This window comes from Amblyomma americanum, chromosome 1 (genome assembly GCF_052857255.1).
Source record: "Amblyomma americanum isolate KBUSLIRL-KWMA chromosome 1, ASM5285725v1, whole genome shotgun sequence".
Classification (NCBI taxonomy): domain Eukaryota; kingdom Metazoa; phylum Arthropoda; class Arachnida; order Ixodida; family Ixodidae; genus Amblyomma; species Amblyomma americanum.
This window is the reverse complement of record NC_135497.1, coordinates 49002425-49022737: the sequence shown is the minus strand read 5'-3', so window position 1 is coordinate 49022737 and position 20313 is coordinate 49002425. Positions and strand designations below refer to the sequence as shown.

Sequence of the window (20313 nt, the reverse complement as noted above, 5' to 3'; positions counted from 1 at the left end):
ACAGAAAATACTTTTGAATGTAGCTGTGTCTATTCATATGCACCAGACCAAATTTAATGAGCAGTGTGGCAACCTGTACAGAGCGAACCAGTATACACAATGCTCACTTAATTGAAGACAAGAAAAAGACAGCTAGAACAGACAGGCTGCCATGCCTAATACTCATTAGAAGCAAAAATATGTCATGCCAATAAGAACGGACCGTGTGCTGGACACTCGCAGTATCGTTAAAACTCGCAGCAGACCTCTGCGTTAACTTCAGCCTGTCCTTTTCCGAGACTTGACCACTTTCTTGATGGTATCCCTCACAACTCGCCGATTTTTCCAGGTAAACGAAATTCCTCTTGACAATTCTAGGTTGCTAGACACCCTTTAAAACCGTCACAGCCCTTCAAAGAAATACAGTAGAACCTTGCTGTTCTGTTCTTGGTTCGTGTAATCTGCAGTATCACAAAACGAAACATTATGCGTGTTGTGCTATTTTTATTCACAATACAAATTCTGGATAACTTTTCGAAGCGATTCCCTGGTATACATGTCCATAATTTTGCCAAATTGTGACCATATGATGCATTCAGAGACCAAGAGAAAATACCAGCCAAGCTAGTCATCATTTTTGGATGCTTTGCCCACACGCACCTGAGCACTGCGGAAGACGCCGCTGCTGCCCTGCACAAAGGCAAGGACACAAAGCATCTTAAGAGCAGCTGCGGCTCTTCCACAATGCTCAAGTGTAAGGGGACAAAGTATCTGAGAACGGTAAGAAATAGTTGACGGACTGGACATGCCATGAAACTTCACCCCCATGGAAAACAAAAATATGGAAACAACTTGCAAACGCTAGATAGCAAGAACAAATTACTCACGTGCCACACGATCGCACACTCCTCCCGCCGACCGGCCGTAGTGCTACTAAAGCAATGCTCAACTCGGCTCAAACATGAACAGGAAAAAAAAAAAAAGCCGATGTGAAGTTTTTTGGTCAAACCAGATTCGACGTCATGGGTTGAAATAATGCTTGCGTTATTTCGACCTGGTTGTAAGCGAGGCAGGATTGGCTGTGAGCGCCCGTACGTCATGTTCGGCGATGTGTCGCGTTTGTCAAGAAAACTTAGCGAATGTTGCAGATTGTTGTTACAAGTGATGTTTTCTACGAGAAAAAAATAATTTCGAAGCACAGACATTGAAGTACAGCACTTGTCATGACAACGATGGGACGCCAGCACAGGCGCCTGCTTGCAAATGGTGCCTCTCTGCCAAGGGTCAATGCGCGCCGCTCGGTTGACTTGCACCTTGTGCACGGTCTTTTTACTTCGCTAGCTCGGCAGACACAAACGGTAAGTGCAGTTCCATTCATAAGGTCTGTGGCGCGCTCCTTTTCTTTCGCGAGGAGGGAACGGTGCATTGGAAAGGTGCTCAGTGAGAGTTGCACGACTCAGGATGCCGTTTCGCAGGTTGCTCGTTCACCACGAGAGGCCACAAGAGAATAGGTTCGAGAGCCCAATTATCCCAGCCCGCAGGAAGCACGGTCGCTCAGCTCGCCGAGAGTAGTTCTCATCTAAGAACAAAAGGCCTGATCCAAGTATTATGTAAAGCACGCGCAATACAGCAGCATAGCACTAAGGTGGGTTAATTTCTGTATATTTTGTTCCATGCCTATGTATGCATAGTAAGCTGATTCTTGGATGCACGCTGGCTTCGGCAGTGTGGTCACTAGGGTGCACGGCCAAGATTTAAAGTTGTCTCTTTGAGGCATAACCCTCTTGATTGCGCTATGCGAAATGCATCGAAATGTAGCGAAATGTAGTAGCAGGTCTGAGCATAGCTAGAAAAAGGTGGGGGGGGGGGATATGGCAGACATGTATGACAATAAACCTGTATGTATATTGTGTGGCATCTGTCGCCGTCCATTCTGTGATGTGCGACGTTATAGGAAGTTTACGCTTAGTCAGGCATGTTATTGTCTTTTCGTCAACTTCCTTGACAACTATTTTGTTTTGAAAATAAAAACTCAACTTCGGCTTCGCGTGTGCCTTCTTCACGCGACACCACTGCTCTATGGTGAAGCCACCCTACCAAGTTATAAAGCCATCATGTTGCAGCGTCAAGAAAATGGTTCTGAAATTTTGAAAGAGGTCAGAAGTGCCCGTTTTTGTAGCGTCCGCATGTGGGATATGGGTGCGCCGGACCGGGGACCACCACTGTCCACACCGGTTCGTAAACATAGGCCCTGAAGTTTAATTTCATAACAAAAATGAGTATGGCTGCAAAAACAAAAATCTGCGTGGATTTGGAAGGTTGCATGCACACCTTTGCAGAAGAACTGAGGATTGGGCGAGTTGGTGGTTATCCATCGCATTAAAAACCAGCGTTAAAACACACACAAGAGGACGAGACGAGAGACACGGAAGGCGCTGAACTTACAACTGAATTTTATTCGACAGTAAGAAGTCAATTTATACAATACACACACACATGTAAGATTGTCCCGTCAAACGCAGATGTACTGTAATCACCCAAATGCGATAAACCCCCCCCCCCCCTAAAAAAAAACATTAAACAAATTTCCAAGGCAGATGCGCTATCATCAACCCTGCTACCCACAATGAAGACACCAAAAAAAACATTAAACAAATTTCTAAGGCAGGTGCGCTATCATCAATCCCGCTACCCACAATGAAGGCACTTCATTGTGGGTAGCGGGGTATATATGTAGCCTTCAGCATCTGTCATAATGTGTTTCGGTATATATATGACGAAGCGTGCCTGGAGTCCTGTTCATTCTGTCAGGAATTGTTAGGATGCTCAAATACCCGAGATGCAGTGCGTGCAGTGAAATAGTCTGTGCTTTAATGCCTGTAATGACTTGACCCGAGTTTATTTGGTTCTGTATGAGTCCGACAATTTCTTGCATTTATTCTTTGCTGTGAACTTCTTTGTTCAGAGTCTAACCATGCGGAATACCCTTCAAACCGGTCTTGGTTGCTTCGGTTGTGTCTTTGCATTGTTGTTTTATCATTTCTCAGGGCAAAGTTCTCAACAGGCTTCTTGAGTGACGCACTGCGCTCCACTGCTCCACACCCAAGGCATCTTACATTCTTAATGACTTCATCATTAAATGCTGTAATGCTTCTGTGTCGCCAATGAACAGAATGGTTGCTAGCCATAGCAGGTGAGTTGTGATCATTTAGAGCAAGTTCTTTTCTCCTAGACTGCTCATTAACTAGGTCAGGTGCACTGTGGTCATTTTCTTCAGTAAAGGAAAGACTCCTCATATCTCCTGCTTTTCCAGTGCAGTAGCTTTTTTATGACTTTTGATAGAGCTTCATTGCTATGTATTGAAGCTTCATACTGATCCCAGGAGCTATAGTCATGAGCATAGTTCCATCAAACCTGCTGATTTCTGATCTAAAAAGTTTGCCTATTGGCCTCGCTTCTCTCTGATGCATCCTGAGAGCTTCAATAGCGAACTGATGCACGTGGATTTTAGTTGGTAGCATGTTGCAGTTCCGCATTCCTTCGCATCACATTAATCTATAACAGATGGAGGCGCAGCTTCCAGCTGCTTTTGGAGCTTGGCTCCTAGCTCCCAGTCATCAGGCGCTCTTTGTTTTCATATTCCGCATTGGGTGGGGATGCCTCTATCAAAAGAATGGTCAGATTAACATGCAGCTCAACTACGGATTTGGATAGGGAGGATGGCGGGTTGCCAAGATTTCAATTACTGTTGCAATGCCAGCTGAGTGCCGTGCACGACAAAGCTTTTCAAGTTGAAGAGAAAAGTGCACAGGTAATGCTGGTACGAAATACCGTCAGTGCTCGGTGTTTCTGTCGCTCCAGTGCAGAAACTGGTTGTCTTCTTCTTCAAGGACGTCGGGTCCTGGCTGCAGGCAGTGTAAAGTTCTACACTTTCAGTGTTCTCGGTAGCAGCTTCTGTAGTGGTCTTCAGCTCTCCATTCATGCCTGCAGAGTTCTGGGTTTTTGGTACCATCCTTCTGGGAAGTGACCATAGTTCAAGACCCACAAGGGACACCAAGGCAGAGCTATTAACTGGAACCTTAAATGGCTACTGAAGAGAGATGATAGGGTACGTTAGAAATGCTAGCTGCAACGAGAGCTTCACCTCTTCTGTGATGTTCAGTTCATCGGTACCAATTTCCAACTAAGCTCTCTGCAGTGAGTGCCTTTGCAACTGGGGCCATGTGTCGTACTATTTTCTGCCTTGTCGGCGCTGTGCCCACCTCTCTTCCTCTCTCGGTGCTTCTCTGTTCTCTCCAACAATTGTTTCTTTTGTCAATTAAATTAGTCTGCACAGATCCTTCGATTTGTCAGAAAAGTTTTCACCTCTTGGCTTGACCAAGCTTACCTGCCAGCTGGTACATCTGGTCATATTTGGCATAACCATGGATCCAGATTGTTCAGGGCTATGAACCAACCCCATTACAAGTCTTGGGGGAATGTATGGTGTGTGGATAAAAATGTCCACTATTTGTTTGAGCTAGCATGATGGGTGCATTTCGAGCACATTTGATTATTGTGGTTGGCTCAGAATTATGCCTTTACTGTGCAGGACGTGGATGAAAAATTTGCTCGGGATTCTCTCCAAATTCGGCTAGCTGGCACTGAACCAGAGCTGGTGCAAGCAGTGCTTGCACTTGGCAAGGTGAGTGCACTGTGTCAGCTGTTACATGCATTGCATTTATATTTATTTATTTATTTATTTATACACAGTACCTACAGCGCCCTCATTGGGGCATTATTGTAGGGGGGAAACGTCATAAATAAGAACAAACATCTAGTACATAATAAATTAGGCAAATGATGCGGTCTACACAGAAAATACAATAAACCCATGCACACGGAAGCAAAAACAAAGAAAAAACAAAATAAAAACCATTGTAGAAAGGCAAACATACCCTAAACACACACATACACACACAAAAAAAAGATACATTTTAAAATACAGCACTGCTTAAAACATAATACACTCGGACAAGAATTATTGCACTTATATTGACAGGTGGCTTTGCAAATCGGTCAGAAACGATGTAGGAGGAGCGGTAGCGACCCGCGAAGGGAGACAGTTCCAATCATGCACTGTTCGTGGGAAAAAACTATATTTGAATACGTTTATACGGCAATTGTACTCGCGCACCTTAAGTGGGTGGTCAGTGCGGGCGGAAATGTAGCTGGGTTCACTAATGTATTTCTCTTTTGGAATTCCAGTTTTATTATTAAGCACATTATAAAAGAAAGAGAGTCTCAAATATTTGCGCCTGTTTTCAAGTAATGGCCATCCCAACTTCTCGCGCAAACCAGAAGAACTTTTTTGGAAATTGTAATCGGCGGACACAAACCTAGCAGCCCGTTTCTGGACGCGCTCCAGCTCCTCAATATTCAGTTTTGTATGCGGGTCCCAAACCGCGGAAGCATACTCAAGTATCGGACGTACAGTAGACATGTATAATGTCTCCTTCAGCGTAAGGGGAGCGTCCTTAAAGTTACGTCTGAGAAAGTTTAATGTGCGACTGGCTTTAGCAGATATGTAATTTACGTGTGTATTCCATGATAGGTCAGTAGAAAAAAAGACTCCCAAGTACTTATAAGTTGAAACTGCGGATAATTCAGTGCTACCAAGGAAATAGTCTGTTTGGAGGAATTGTTTCTTTTTTGTAAACCGGACCAGATTACATTTGGAGATGTTTAGCGCCATATTCCAGTTGTTGCACCAAGAGAATACAGAGTTGAGGTCATGCTGTAGTGAAATTGCATCTGCTTCAGAAGAAATATTGCGGTAGATACAACAGTCATCAGCATAAAGTCTGATTATACTTGAAATGTTACTAGTGAGGTCATTTATAAAAATGAGAAATAGAAGAGGGCCCAAAACCGACCCCTGCGGAACACCTGAAGTTACACCCACACTTTCCGAGCTGACACCGTCGATAACCACGCACTGTCTCCTTTCCGCAAGATACGCCTCAATCCAGGATAAGAGTGAGGTAGGAATATTTAATTTTGAAAGCTTCTGTAACAATAGGTTGTGAGCAACTAAATCGAACGCTTTTCGAAAATCTAAAAATATACAATCTACCTGACCGGCGGAGTTTAAGGAAACAGAAATGTCATGTGTGAATTCCACGAGCTGCGTTTCACATGAGAAGCCGGACCTAAATCTATGTTGTGTCGAACAGAAAAAACTATTGTTTTGTAGATGGCTAATTAACTGAGTATAAATGACATGTTCCAGTGTTTTGCACGACACGCTCGTCAGCGATATGGGCCTATAGTGACATGTTTTAGTTTTATCACCACTCTTATGAATCGGAACGACATTGGCACTTCTCCAGTCAAGGGGCAAAGAAGAATTCTCTAACGATTTCTGAAATAATGCAACGAGATACGGGGCAACTGAAGCTGCACAATTTTTCAAAACGTAATTGGAAATGTTGTCAGGCCCTGGTGCTGATGTAACTTTAATTTTCTGTAATAAAAGCATGATCCCCCGTTCAGAAATTTCAACGTCATTCATTCTAGTCAGGGTGCTGGAAAATTGAAAGTCAGTATGTGTATTAATGGGATCGGAAAACACCGATTGGAAATAAAGATTGAAACTTCTCGCTTTACCTTTTGAATCCCTTCCAAAATCAGTTGCGTCTAGTATATCAGGCGCAGAGACCCTGCTGTTTCTCTTATTTTTAACATATTTCCAGACTGCCTTTGGGTTTGTATTTAGTTGTTGGCCTAGTGTGCTGAAGTATGCCCTTTTCGCTTTACGGATTTCTTTCGATAAGTTCTTAGTTTGCTTTTTCATCTCGGAGTACAAAGTTAGTGCGGGCGTATCACAATATCTGCGAAAGAGCCGTTTCCGCCGGTTGATCATTGCCCGCAACTGTCTATTCATCCAATGCATATCGTCACGACGCTTGGCTGAAATCAAGCGGGATGGGATGAAAGTCTGCGTCAGTGACAAAATTTTAGTTTTAAACAAGTTCCAGAAGGAATCAATATTCAGGGATGGCTGATGTGAAAGAAACTCAGGAAAAAATGCGTCGAGTTCCTGTGATAGCGAAGCATAATCCCCTTTTTCATAAAAAGACACTTTGCGTGGTTGGGTGTGGTGGGTCTTCACAGCATTACAGGATACTTTTGCTAAAACTACATCATGGTCGCTTATGCCTGGCAGCGTTATGACAGACGAGACTAGGCTAGGGTCATTGCAGAAAAACAAGTCTAGCACATTAGCACTGGTAAGGCCGAGTCTGGTAGGGGTTTGAACAAACTGAAATAATGAGTGAGCACCAATTACTTCACGGAAAGCGGTATACAAGAGGGATGCAGTGCGAATTATTGGTTTAAAACGACCATTCTACGCTGGGCATACTAAAATCACCGGCAAGGATAATATGTGTTGCGTCTAAGGCTAATAATGTGTTGCTAAGTTCAAAAAAAGGCTGTGCGCAGGTTGAACCGGGCGTCCTATAAAAAGAGCCAATTGCCAAAGAAGTACCATCGCCCAGCCGTACCCTGCACCAGACAGCTTCAGAGGAATCGTTGTCTAAGTTAACAGACACGCTTCTCAAACTGCTATGAACGAGGATGAACACATCACCACCGCGTACATTGCGATCCTTCCTATACGTGGTATAGGATGGAGGAAATATTTCACCATCACTTATGTTGCTGTCCAGCCATGACTCGGTTCCAATTACCACATGTGCGCTCGTCATTTCTAAGAGTGAGAGGAATTGGTCAGTTTTGTTTTTTAGACTGCGGCAATTAACAACAATACAGACAAGTTCATTTTTAATAGCAGTTTGTGGGCTAGCTAAAAGCCTCGGTGATGGCTATTGGTTTACACAAGTGATATCGTCTGTTTCAATGTTGTAGATATAGGTTTTGTTGTCCAGGTTTAGCTTATTAAACCGCAGTTTCAACTTTCCGCCGCGTGCCTTAGCAAACTGCATGAGCTTTTTTCTTTGTTGCCGCACTTTGGCCGAATAGTCCTCGCTTATCGCCCAGTCAGTATCTTTTAGTTTGGCAGCATTTGAAAGAACACGATTCTTTTCTTTAAAGGACAAAAATTTAACGATCAGGGGTCTGTGCTTGTCGGGCGCATATCTTCCTAGTCTGTGCGCTCTTTCAATGGCAGCGGCGTCAACGGAAAGATTTAACTTTTCAGCGCAAAAAGAGATAATTTTAGTCTCAGACTGTTCCCACGATTCGGTTTCTTTGTCATGGATGCCGTAGAATATTAAGTTGTTTCTTCGTGATTGGTTCTCCAGGTCATCATGCGATGACTCGAGGGCCGTGCACGCGACAGCAAGTTTCTGGGAACTTTGAGATTAAATAGTTGTCTCTGATTTCACTTTGAATTGTTGTCACTGTTTGCCTACTCACCTTTGCTTTGCTGTGGCTGCATAAAAGCATTACAGAAAACATGCTAACAGCAGTTTATTATGAATGACATACGCACTGGGAGTAGTGTGAGGGATAAGTGTGACAGCAGTTGGCAAAGCAGTAAAAAAAGAAATGTTTCTGTAATTCAAGTCCGATTTTCTTTTATTTGTTTGTGCCTTTTCCCCTACTTAATACTGTGTTGTAGCCCCTCGGTTCAGGTTCTTTGATTTTGGCTGCATGGTGGTAGAACTAGCCAGGAAAGAGAATTACAACCCATCTGTAAATTTTCATCCTTTGGGTAATGTTTCAGTCATGACTACACGCCAGTTGACCTGTGGGATCCTTTTGCAGTTTCTTTCAATCTGCAGTGGTTCTTTGTTTCAGGATCTGTGCAAGTTTCTGGAGCAAGGAGTTGTCCTTGGCACCTTGAGGCGCCTCCTGTTTGAGCCCACAGAGCAGAGCAAGAAATGGTGTGTGCAGAATGTCCCCTCTCTGCTCCTAGCATGCGTGTATTCTTATAATTGTCCTGCATTTGATCGACGCATGGCCTTTGCTGGTTTGCATATTTTTCTTTTTCTCTGGTTTCTTTCACATTTTTTTTCTTTTCCATGATTCCATGAGGAGTTGTCAGAATGGCATCATACACGTTCATTCGATTGTGGTTGGTTGTGATTGAGCCTTAGCGTAAGGCATAACTTATGTCAGCCTAAGAAGTTTTTTAACAGGCTTTGTCTTGTGGTGTGTTTGATGCCTGAGGTCTGCACGTAGGTGGAGTTTCAAATATGATACATTCACCCCACTTCTTCATGAATAGGGGAGAAGGAGATTGAAAGAAAGCAAGGAGAAAGTTAATCAAAGTGGCTCACATAACTGACGAGTCAGAGCCCATTTTTTGAAGTAGCCATTCTTTTTTTCAACTGCCATCGTGCTTGTTGTAGGTTTGACCTGTGCACTGGTGTTTGTGTGTGATGACCTGTGCTCGTCACTGGACGAGGGGCAAGTTCTCACAATGGTGCGTCCATTCTTGATGCCGACAGACGCCTCGGAGGTGTCTCTTGCTCGACTGGCGTACGCAAGCACGGCCTTGCAGCGGTTGCCAGAGCTCAGCAACGTCACTGCTGACAGTGAGTGCAAGTGCTTTACTTTGCCACGGTTACGAACCTGCGAGGTCTTGATTATCACCTGCAGTAGTTGTTGATGTGTGTAATGAAGGGCTCCAAGGACTGGGGTAAAACTTTTGAGGTTTCTTGGATCTTGGCAGTGCTTCCATGTTCCCATGACGAGGACACTGTGTGATGCCTTGCTGCATTTGCCGAGCTTTTATGCTTCTGCTTGTGCATTTTGTTGAGTGCAACATGTTTGGCTCATGTTTGGCACCTAGCACAGTCTACTAATGTGCCAAACTGTACGACTTTGAACATAGTACTTAACAGGAGGCAACAGAAGGAAGGAAATGCCCTCTGTTTTGCAGTGCAAGCTCATGAACATTGTTCCTTCATTCAGAGAAGGATCTGTTCCAAGGAAGCTGCACCTGCCATTTCATTTCTGACTCTTGTTGCAGAAAAGATAACGGCCGCTTTGGAGACTGAGGATGTGGACACCATCGCGGAGTTGCTTCTTGCTGATCTTGGGGAGGCTGCTGGAAAGATTGACCAACCTCTTACTGTGGTGAGCTAACAATTTTTTTTCCCAAGTACAGTAAAAGCTCATTGCTTTGGCCTCTGTTAATTCGGAAATCCGGATGATTCAAACTGACGGCTCTGTCCCAGCGAGTGTCGGATGCTCGCTAATTCAGACGCAATGGATCTCACACCGGTTAAATCAAATGGACTTCTGAATGGAGGCTGTGTCCAGGTATGAATGGTGCGGCAGGAGATCGTCGAAATAGCTTTACTCAAACCTGAATTTCATGCTGCATAGTCGCTTGCTTACCTCTCACTGCGTGCAATGGCAGGCAGGACGACGAACGGGTGGCCTCATATCAGAGAACACTTTGACAGCATAAGTTCTCTTTGATTTGGCTGCACTAGTTTCATGGAGTTCTGCAATGTTGGTGCCAGCATGCAGCATCAGCTCCAAGTGCAGCTTGCCACTGGCTGCTTCCAGAACGAGTGATAGAGTGCAGGCCTGGTTGTCTGGTAGCCTCGGTGTTGCCTTCAAATTACAGCCAGCTGCATGCTGGCAACATCAATGGCCACCGTAATCTCATACCACATGATGAATTTTCAAGCGGCAAAACATAGTGCAGTGTTGCATGTAACCAGGCCCAGGAAATCTTCGTTTTAAAAAAGTTGTTGCATGTACAGTCGAGCCCACATACAACGGACCCAATTAAGACGAACTTTCGGTTGTAACGAATGAGACCTGCGCAACCGTCAAAATATACATTATTTCAATGGCACAAAATCACACGTATAACAAACGTCATTAAGCCCTGCTGATCGGTTACAGCGAACGGACGGCGCTGTGATGCGAGATAACCTGCCTCCAACCCCTTTGTGCGCCCGGCATGCGGTATGCTTTCCCAAGCCTCATCACGAGCGAACTGCCCGCCCTGTTTCGTGCCGCACTTGAGCGAGCTACCCTTTCGTTGCCGACGCGACTTCCAAGATCGCCCTCCCGCCCCTCCTCGCAACTCCACTCCTTTATCCTCACCCTCTTCCAAATCCACACGTGGCCTCTGCGAACAACGCCGCCGCCGCCAGTATCGATCGCGGAGGCCGCGCACTGTGAAGCAGGCTTTCCGTGGGAGCCAAGAGGTGGCTGCACTGACACTCACGGACGCCCCTTATTGGTCTCTCCGATGGCGCTGTGCGTGTGTATCCTTGGCTTAATTGGCTTGATTGCCACCTGTGCATGCTGCACGCCCACCCCGTCACGCGCTTTTGTCACTCTTGTTGCGGTGCGGACGTTTCGTTGGCTTAGTTCAAATCTTGGGCCCAGGTTGTAATTCGGGATGGCGGACGGGAACACCGAGCCCACTTCCATTGTGTTCAGCTGTAGAGATTATGAAAGCGGCCTGTGCGGTGGTGACGGCCACTGGCTAGCAAAACTGCTTCCGCAAGGGCGGCTTCGTCGACACAGTGTCTGATGCCGAGCCTGATTCTTCGGAAGATGACCAGCCCAGCGGCAATTTGTGGCGGCGTGTCACCAACTCCGACATGGGGGTCATGACATTGGTTGGAATGATTTTATTTCTGTTGATGACGCCGACACCACGGAACAGTGCACGAACGAGGGCATCGTTTCTGAAGTGCGGAACGAGAGTGACGCAGAGGAATCAGATGAGGATGAAGCTTCGGAGCCAGCACCCATAAGCGTGCCTGTAGCAATGAGCTACATAGATAGCCTAAGAGAACTCGACTATGCCAAGGGCCTCGGCGATAGCACGCTTCTGCTTAAAATAATCTGGAAACCTCAATCATCGGATCTGCGCTGCAAAAAGAGACGATCATCGCGGACTTTTTCGGAAAGAAAAATTTTTTTCGTTTGACAAGCAGCTGTCTTTAAAGCTCTGGTCCACTTACTACGAACTTCGGGATATAACGAGCGGACGCCATGTGATGCTCATGTTTGTTATAAGCGGACTCGACTGCATAGCACAGATGATTTACAAGATGCGCTGAAATGCTACCCATGGGACTTGACTTGACCGCTTAGGTTTACAGTTCTGATGCCACTAACAGCTACTTGCCTCCTGCTTTCTAGACAGAACTGTCAATAATTCACTAATGACATAAGCCATCCTTTGTTGTCATTAAAGTTGCCACAGTGGCTCAGTGGTTGTGGTGCTCAGCTGCTGACCCAAAAGGTGTGGGTTCGATCCCAGCTGCCGCTGTTGAATTTCGATGGAGGCAGAATGCTTGAGGGCCGTGTACCGTGGGATGCCAGTGCACATTAAAGAACCGCAGATGGTCAAAATTATCTGAAGCCCTCTATTACGGTGTCCTTTATTGTCTGAGTCACTTTGGGAAGTGATCGAAAACAAGCGTAGTGCTTTACAGCTGCTGCCTCTGCTTTGAAGCACGTGTTTTTGTTTGTTACTGTTAAGTTTTGTGTATGACGTGTGCTGCACCATTTTTATTTGAAACCTTGCAGAAAGCCCATGTGGATTCTAAGGCAACAAGACGATGCCATCTGCGCTACTTTGGACCTTCTTGCCAACATATTTGGTACAGTTGTGGAGCACTCGGTCAGCAAGGGCAGCAGCCAATCAATTTCGGCAGCTGATGCAGAAGTTGTTCAAGGTGCATTCCTAGCCTTCTTCCTTGCACGTGTGCATGCGTGCTTGCATGCTTGTGTGTATGTGTCCTCATTTTACATAGAAACACACTCATGAGATGAAATGCAAGTGTTCAATTACTTAGGGTTTCAGAGGCTGCTTTAGCCAGTTTTGGGAACTGTGCGTACATAAATCTTAATACAGGGTCATGTGCGGCACTTCGCACAAATGAAAGAATGGAGGCGTGGCAGAATAAAAAAAAGCGCACAATGTGCAGTTAGTGAGCTGTGTGTCATCCCATAGGAAACATGTTAGTCTGGTCATCTAAACCGATGTTAACGAGTTTGATTTATACAAATTCTTTAAGTTTTGTAGTTCAAATAGGATTCAGAATTCGCCTTCATGATTGCTGGGGCGACGTGCAGGTGAGCATGAAGGCATTCCGAAAAGTCAAGCAGCAAGTTGTGGCGCATGTGAAATTTCAGTCACAATTTACTGCAATGTCTCACAGAGGTAGAGAGAAGTCAGAAAAGTCAAATGCATTCCAATCTTAAAGTCTGAAGAATTGGTTAACAGTTGTATTGCAGAATAAGCTTTCAAGTTAGTTTCGTTTTGCGAATGCTTCTTTGAAGCAGAACCCGCATTTCAGAACTCGTTCATTTGTGGGAAAATTTGTTGCATTATATTGTACAGTATCCTTAGAGGGTGTTGGAAGTATTGTATATATGTGGGTAAGGACCACATTGTTTTCCACCATTTTGGCAGATTTCGGCCTTTACCTGAAAGCAGAATTTTACTGTTTCGTCATCTGACTATAGTCTGGGGTCTTATAAGAAGTTTGTTTTAGCAGATGTGCCACTATAAAAGGCATATGTGAGAATGCTAAGTGTATCCAAATATATGTTATATGAAAGATTGAATAAAGTGGCCATGCAATGAGAGGACAATTGCAAATGGAACATTTATTGTGGTTCCCCAGGGCTGCCGGGTACCCACCGGAGATAAATTGAGTACAAGTTTTCTGCTGGTCTGGTGCTCAGCTTCTTTAGGGTGAAATGCTTGGGAAATGGGTCTTTGACCCCACTGTGAGTAAAAGAAAAATAAAACCTTGTTCCATGGCACTCGGCCACAGCTGCCCTTGCGCCATAAAAATTCATTCATGTGTGAAGAAGAAGGGCATCCTATATTTACTGAGGGAAAGAAGAGGTAGCCGCACTGCCATCGCTCAGACCGACTGCCTGCTGACCTGAATAGACCAGAGACTCGGTCACCGCCGTGGTTTCGCCGCCGCCTCAGCATTAACCTAAGCCCCCGTTACATTCGGTGGAGGTTCGGTTTAGCATCCTCGTACCACCCTGGACCTGTGCAACCTCACGCTACCGACCCCCGCTATGCCCGCTATGCCTGAAGCCGCCCACCACCAAGCCGTGCAGGTTGGCTCACTAGGCCTCTGTTCCGGCTCCCTCCGGCAGCGGGACCCGGCACTCTTCAGCGGTACTGACAATCGTGACGCTGAAGACTGGCTCACATCATACGAGCGGTTGAGCACATATAACAATTGGGACGATACCACCAAGTTGAACAATGTCTTCTTTTATTTGACTGGCGTTGCCAACCTGTGGTTTCGAAACCACGAAGCAGACCTCTCCACGTGGACTGCTTTTAAGGCGAACCTCACCGAAGTGTTCGGAGGTCCTGCTGTGCGCAAGCTACGCGCCGAACACCGCTTTCGCGAGCGCTCTCGGCAGTCGGGTGAGACGTTCACCAGCTACATTGAAGACGTGGTCAACCTATGCTCGCGTGTCAACCCCCAGATGTCCGAGGAGGACAAGATCAAGCATATTCTGAAAATCATCGAGGATGATGACTTTCAGATGCTGCTGTCGCGAGATCTCCGCACCGTTGCCGAAGTCGTCAGTCTCTGCCAGAGCTACGACGAGCTGCGCAAGCAGAGGCTCATCACTCGCCAGCACGCAGCAGCGGTTGTCGAGTCGCTTGCCGGCCTGTCGGCTGCACCTGACCGCTCGCAACTGTTGGTGCACATGAAAGATTTTGTGCGTGAGGAAGTTGCAGGTCAGCTGTTGCTTCTGCCATCCCCCTCCGTGCAATCTCCATTCCTGGCGCCCGACCTTCCCACTGCCATCAGCGAACAAGTGCCTGAGGCCCTTCCACCGGCCCCTCCGCCTGCACCAGCACAGCCGCCCGCACCTGTCGCTGCACCCCTCACCTACGCTGCCGCCGTCGCACGGCCGCCTAACTACCGCCCAACCTACGCTCCACCTCAAGCGTCTGTGCCTCAAGTTCCTCACGCTCCGACGCCTTTTTTGCGACCGCTTCGGCAATTTGGCAATCTCTGGCGTACTATTGACAATCGGCCTATTTGTTACTCTTGCGGACTGCCTGGTCATGTGGCCCGGCTTTGCCGTCGTCGTGCGCTGATCTCCCCAGTTGCCGGTTACTGGCCTCCTCCCAGTGACTACTCACCGCCAGCCGAGACGCCACAGAGTCGCCCACTTTCCCGTGATCGCACCACCTTCTCCACCCGGCGGTCACCTTCTCCTCGTCGCCGCTCCCTTTCTCCCATGTGTCGGCACCCGAATCTTTCGCAAGAGGAAAACTAGACGCCGCAGTTCTTGAGGCGAGAACTGCGCCACCAGCGAAATGTCCAAGGCCTCAGTTATGTCCCGCCAATCTGATCGCCGTTTCCGTAGAGGGCGTTTCTGTTCTGGCGCTTGTGGACACCGGCTGCCATGGCCGCCTCCTTTTGCCGCTCGTTGCGAAAAGTGACGACCCCACTTTCTGGATTCTCGCTGCGCACCGCAAGCGCGCAGGCTATTGCGCCGTTAGCGGCGTGTACGGCTCGCGTCGTCATTCAGGAAATTCTCTACGTGATTGAATTCGTCATTTTACCAACCTGCTCTCTTGAGATCATCTTGGGTTGAGACTTCCTGTCCCGCCATAACGCAGTCATTGATTGTGCTCGTGCTGAACTTGAGTTCTTTGCGCTCAGCGGTTACACGCCGCTCGATGCCCCTTCTGCTACTCCTGCCAAAGCCGTCGTTGCTGAAGACACTGAACTGCCTGCCTGTTCTTCTGTTCTTGTGCCCCTCACTTCTGACCTTGTTCGCGACGGCAACATACTTTTTACACCATCGCCCCTCTTTCTGTGCCGCAAGTACCGCTCCATACCTTATGCCGACCTCACTCTGTCAGCTCGCCTTAGCGCGTTGTTCGTGACCAATCCGTTTACATATGCTTCCGCTGTGCGTCGCGGTGAGTGCCTGGGTACCATGCAAATCATTGACTTCATTCTCTACCGCGATGAAAATGACAATTCCCCATCCCTTGACGTTAGTGCCGTCAGCCCGCCGGTTCCTGCACCCGACACTTCGTCTCCAGACGTTTTCCTTCCCTCCATCGACGCCTCTCCTCCTGCACCTCAACGAACTCAACTTCTCGCTCTGCTTCATCAATTTCGTTCCTCCTTCGATTCACACCAACCCGCTTTGACCCGCATGTCGACTGTCGCCCACCATATCGACACCGGTGACCACGCCCCTCTGCGTCAGTGCCCATATCGTGTCTCAGCCACTGAGCGCCAAGTTATTAAAGACCAAGTTGACACCATGCTTCAGAGTGGCGTGATCCAGGCCTCACACAGTCCCTGGGCTTCTCCCGTGGTCCTCGTGAAAAAGAAAGATGGCTCTATTCGTTTTTGCGTTGATTGCAGCCGCCTGAATAAGGTCACATGAAACTCTTTCGCGCATTGATGATGCTCTGGACTGCCTTCAAGGAGCGGAACTCCTCTCTTCTCTCGACTTATGCTCTGGGTACTGGCAGGTCCCCATGGCAGCTGACGACCGCCCTAAAACCGCATTCGTCACCCCTGATGGCCTGTATGAAATTACCGTCATGCCTTTTGGCCACTGTAATGCTCCGGCTACTTTTGAGCGCATGATGGACAGCATTCTGCGTGGCCTGAAATGGAAGTCGTGCCTGTGTTATCTCGATGACATCACGATATTTTCGCCCCACTTTGCCACTCATCTATCCCGGCTGAAGCACGTCTTAACATTCCTTACGGACGCTGGCCTTCAACTGAACTTAAGAAAGTGTTGATTTGCTGCTCCTGAGCTGACAATTTTAGGCCACGTTGTGTCAAAAGAGGGCGGCCGCCCCGACACCGCCAAACTTCGTGCTGTGACTGCGTTTCCAAAACCTACTTGCATTAAGGAACTGCGCAGCTTCCTAGGCCTCTGTTCCTATTTTAAACGTTTTATTCGCAACTTTGCGGCTATTGCTGCCCCTTTAACTGAGCTTCTCAGCAGCAATGTGGATTGTTCGAGTTGGTTGCCTGCCTGCGACGATGCCTACAACACCTTGCGCAGTCTCCTCACGGCACCACCTATCTTGCGTCACTTCGACCTGCAAGCCCCAAGTGAAGTACACACGGATGCCAGTGGCATTGGCCTCGGGGCTGTGCTCGCCCAACGCAAGTCTGGATTTGAGGAATATGTGGTTGCTTATGCCAGCCGCACCCTCACGAAATCTGAATCCATCTACTCCGTGACGGAAAAAGAGAGCTTGGCCATTGTCTGGGCCCTTGGAAAGTTTTGACCTTATCTCTATGGCCTTACGCTGTAAGCAACTGCCTCATCACTCTGCTGGACAGTTGCAGCCACTGCAGTGTCCTCCTCGCCCCTTCGACTGTGTTGGCATCTATATATACGGCCCTCTGCCATACACCGCTGCGGGCAACCGCTGGGTCATTGTTGCCATTGACCACCTGACCCGTATGCAGTAACCGCCGCGCTCCCAGCTGCTACAGCTTGTGAAGTGGCGTGCTTCATTTTGCAGCGCTTTATACTTCGCCACGGTGCTCCTCATGAACTCTTCAGTGACAGAGGATGCGTATTCTTGTCTGATATCGTTAAACCTCTACTCGCCGAGTGCAATATCATTCATCGGACTTGTACAGCCTACCATCCGCAAACAAACGGTCTAACTGAACGATTTAATCGCACTCTGAGTGATATGCTAGCGATGTACGTTGCTGCCAAGCACACGAACTGGGACCTCGTTCTACTCTATATTACGTACGCCTACAACACTGCTACTCAGTCCACTACCGGTTTCTCCCCATTTTTTCTGCTCTACGGCCGACATCCATCCGCTCGCGTCGACACAGTTCTTCCATACCGCCCTGCCTCATCTGAGTGTACAACTATTTCTGAAGCTGCCCAGCACGCCGAAGACTGCCGCCAGATTGCACGGTCGCTCACGGCAGACACTCAGGGGCGCCAGAAACACCGCCATGACGACGGTCAGCTTGATCCGGATTTTCCACCTGGTTCACTTGTCTGGCTGTGGATTCCTTCCACTGATCCCGGCCTATCAAAGAAACTTCTTTCGCAATACCATGGCCCCTACCGTGTCCTGGAGCGCACATCCTCCATGAACTACCTTATTGAGCCCCTCACACCATCTTCCGATCTTCGCCGACGTGGTCGCGAGACTGTGCATGTCCAACGACTGAAGCCATACTATGACCCGGTTGTGTTGTCGCCACCCTGAGTCACCAGGATGGCACCTTTTCTCCCCGGGGCCATTGTGAAGAAGAAGAAGGGCATCATCCTATATTTACTGAGGAAAAGAAGAAGATTCTTGGCCTATCCCCCAGTGTGGGTATGTGCCATCTTTTGATAGGCTAACAACAACAACAACAAGAGGTAACCGCACTGCCATCGCTCAGACCGAGCGCCTGCTGACCTGAACAGATGAGAGACTCGGTCGCCGCCGCCTCAGCATTAACCTTAGCCCCCGTTTCACATGCAACATTTATTGTGGGATCAAGTGAGCAGATGAGTGAGGGCATGAAATAAGCTCTGATAATTGTACTTGAAAACGGCACCAGTCTAATTTTATTTTTGCGGCATCTCTTCCTCTCTCTTCCGCAGCGACTGATATTTTGTCCTTTTTTGTTTTTGCTTTCCCCCTAGCTCTGAGCAATCAAAAGCACAACTGCATGATTAGGCATGCACATGTGTCTGACATCTCAATCCTTCCCTAGTTGTACAGCTAATTCTATGAGCAGCTGCACCACATGCCTTTCCGTCTGGCTCAGGCAATGCCCCGGTGATGCCGATAGTATTTGGCCGCCTCAGCACCTTGATAATGTGTGTTGCAGCTCCGTATCAGTTGAAAAATTCACCTCTCAACTGTTTCAGCCCTGAATCAATGAGCAGCTCCACTTCGTACCTACACTCCTTTTAGTCAGCAGGGAGGCAGCTTGCGGCATGTGGCTTGTGCGATGCCAAGCTCTGGCCGTATCAGATCCCTGCGCCATGCTCAGGCAGGAGTGAAGGTACTGCACAGAAGCTACCTTTTAGAGTTGCGCTTTTTGGCGTGGAAACATTTTTTTTTCGCTTCTAGGAGGTTTTGCGCGGACATTCTGTGAGTACTGTTGTGCAGAATCGCTGTGGTTCACAGTTGCTGTGAAACTATTTTTTATTTATCTGAAGGACATGCACAACAGATCGTGTTATGTGGATTTCTCTTGCATTGGATCCTATGGGAAACCAACCAAATGATCACACATTGTTCACCTCATCTGAGAATTCATCTCAACTGAGTTTGTTTCAAGAGGAATTAACTGTAGTTCATTGAACCGAGAATTTTGCTGTTTCAGTGTTGGCAATGCTTCTTGTAATATGATGCAATTAGGTCATTCTGATGCCTTTGCCTTTCTCCCCTATCTTTTTTTTTTTTGCAAAGGGGGTAGGGCATTTTGTGCTGTAAGCACAACTGGGTTCACCACTCATGGTGTGTAGGTTCTGCATACAATTGCAGTGCCCCTATTTTTTGCACTTAGAAAGTTTTCTCCAAGAAAGGAAAAAGGAAAAGCACAATCCTTCGACACAGGTTTGCACTGACAGGTTTACACCAACAGACTTCTGATAAGGGAAGTGGAGTACTTATGATGTATTCCATTTTCCTCTGTAATGCCCTACGTCCCTGAGGGTAAATAAATAAACAGATAAAAAATCATTTTGTAAATGCTTACTTTAAATGAATAATTGAACAAAGAAACAGGTATGTTGCTTAAAGGCCATGCTGGCATTCGTGATTGTTCTGAGTTGAAAACAGATATACTATATCTCTAAAAGCTGAACTGAGTCATTTAGTTTGTCATTAATATTTGACTTCCGTTTGATTGAACTGGGAACATATTTGCACTCCTCTGCCATTTCTGGCTAAGCCCGTTGTTCTGTTTCAATTTCCTGCTTTCCCCAGATGCACTCTCCGAGCCTTAAACACCAGGTGCACTTCCTGGGTGGCCTGTGGCTGTTGCACCTGGATGCCAGCTGTTGTGCCGTCGCCAGCAGCAGTCACCAGGGGGCGTCACCCTCCCAAAGGAAAAGCTTCAGTCTCTGGCTTTTGCTGTTTCGGCCCAGCTGCTGCAGACAGCTGAGGACATCAAGTGGATCTTGGTCGAACAGAATCTTGGTGGGTATGGTGGCCTGTACAGCAAAGAAAAATAAAGGAAGCATGTTTGAATCGTGAAAAGGGACGGGAATCATGGGAGTGCTTAAGGGATACACTCGGTGGTTGGATGAGCTTCTTGTAATCTAGGTGGTTTGTGACTGAAAAAAAGAATGTTGTGCACAGTAAAATGTTTACAGAGAAATGAA

The 20313-nt window shown here is 47.2% G+C and overlaps 1 protein-coding gene and 2 long non-coding RNA genes across 4 annotated transcripts; all 3 read left to right on the top strand.

Moving 5' to 3' along the window:
• Positions 1-1241: 1241 nt before the first annotated feature.
• On the top strand, positions 1242-4658 carry LOC144112771 (uncharacterized). 2 transcript variants are annotated; one of them, XR_013310460.1, is made up of 4 exons: positions 1242-1337; positions 1455-1624; positions 3027-3172; positions 4571-4658. It is a non-coding gene; the product is annotated as an uncharacterized LOC144112771 (long non-coding RNA). The 2 variants fall into 2 exon arrangements; XR_013310459.1 differs by lacking the exon at positions 4571-4658 and having other exon boundaries at positions 3027-3391.
• Positions 4659-8788: 4130 nt separating this feature from the next.
• On the top strand, positions 8789-20122 carry LOC144112770 (uncharacterized). The gene is made up of 5 exons (XR_013310458.1): positions 8789-8870; positions 9438-9524; positions 9962-10068; positions 12499-12647; positions 19916-20122. It is a non-coding gene; the product is annotated as an uncharacterized LOC144112770 (long non-coding RNA).
• Positions 14023-17426, top strand: LOC144115507 (uncharacterized). The gene is made up of 2 exons (XM_077649916.1): positions 14023-14775; positions 17295-17426. The coding sequence occupies exons 1-2, from the start codon at positions 14023-14025 to the stop codon at positions 17424-17426; spliced, it is 885 nt and encodes a 294-aa protein (XP_077506042.1).
• Positions 20123-20313: the final 191 nt, after the last annotated feature.

Coding starts and splice junctions, on each gene's coding strand:
- LOC144115507 (XM_077649916.1), top strand. CDS start 14,023: ATGCCTGAAGCCGCCCACCACCAAGCCGTGCAGGTTGGCTCACTAGGC. Junction 14,776..17,294: donor CCACTGCCATCAGCGAACAA/GTGCCTGAGGCC, acceptor TCTGCTGGACAG/TTGCAGCCACTGCAGTGTCC.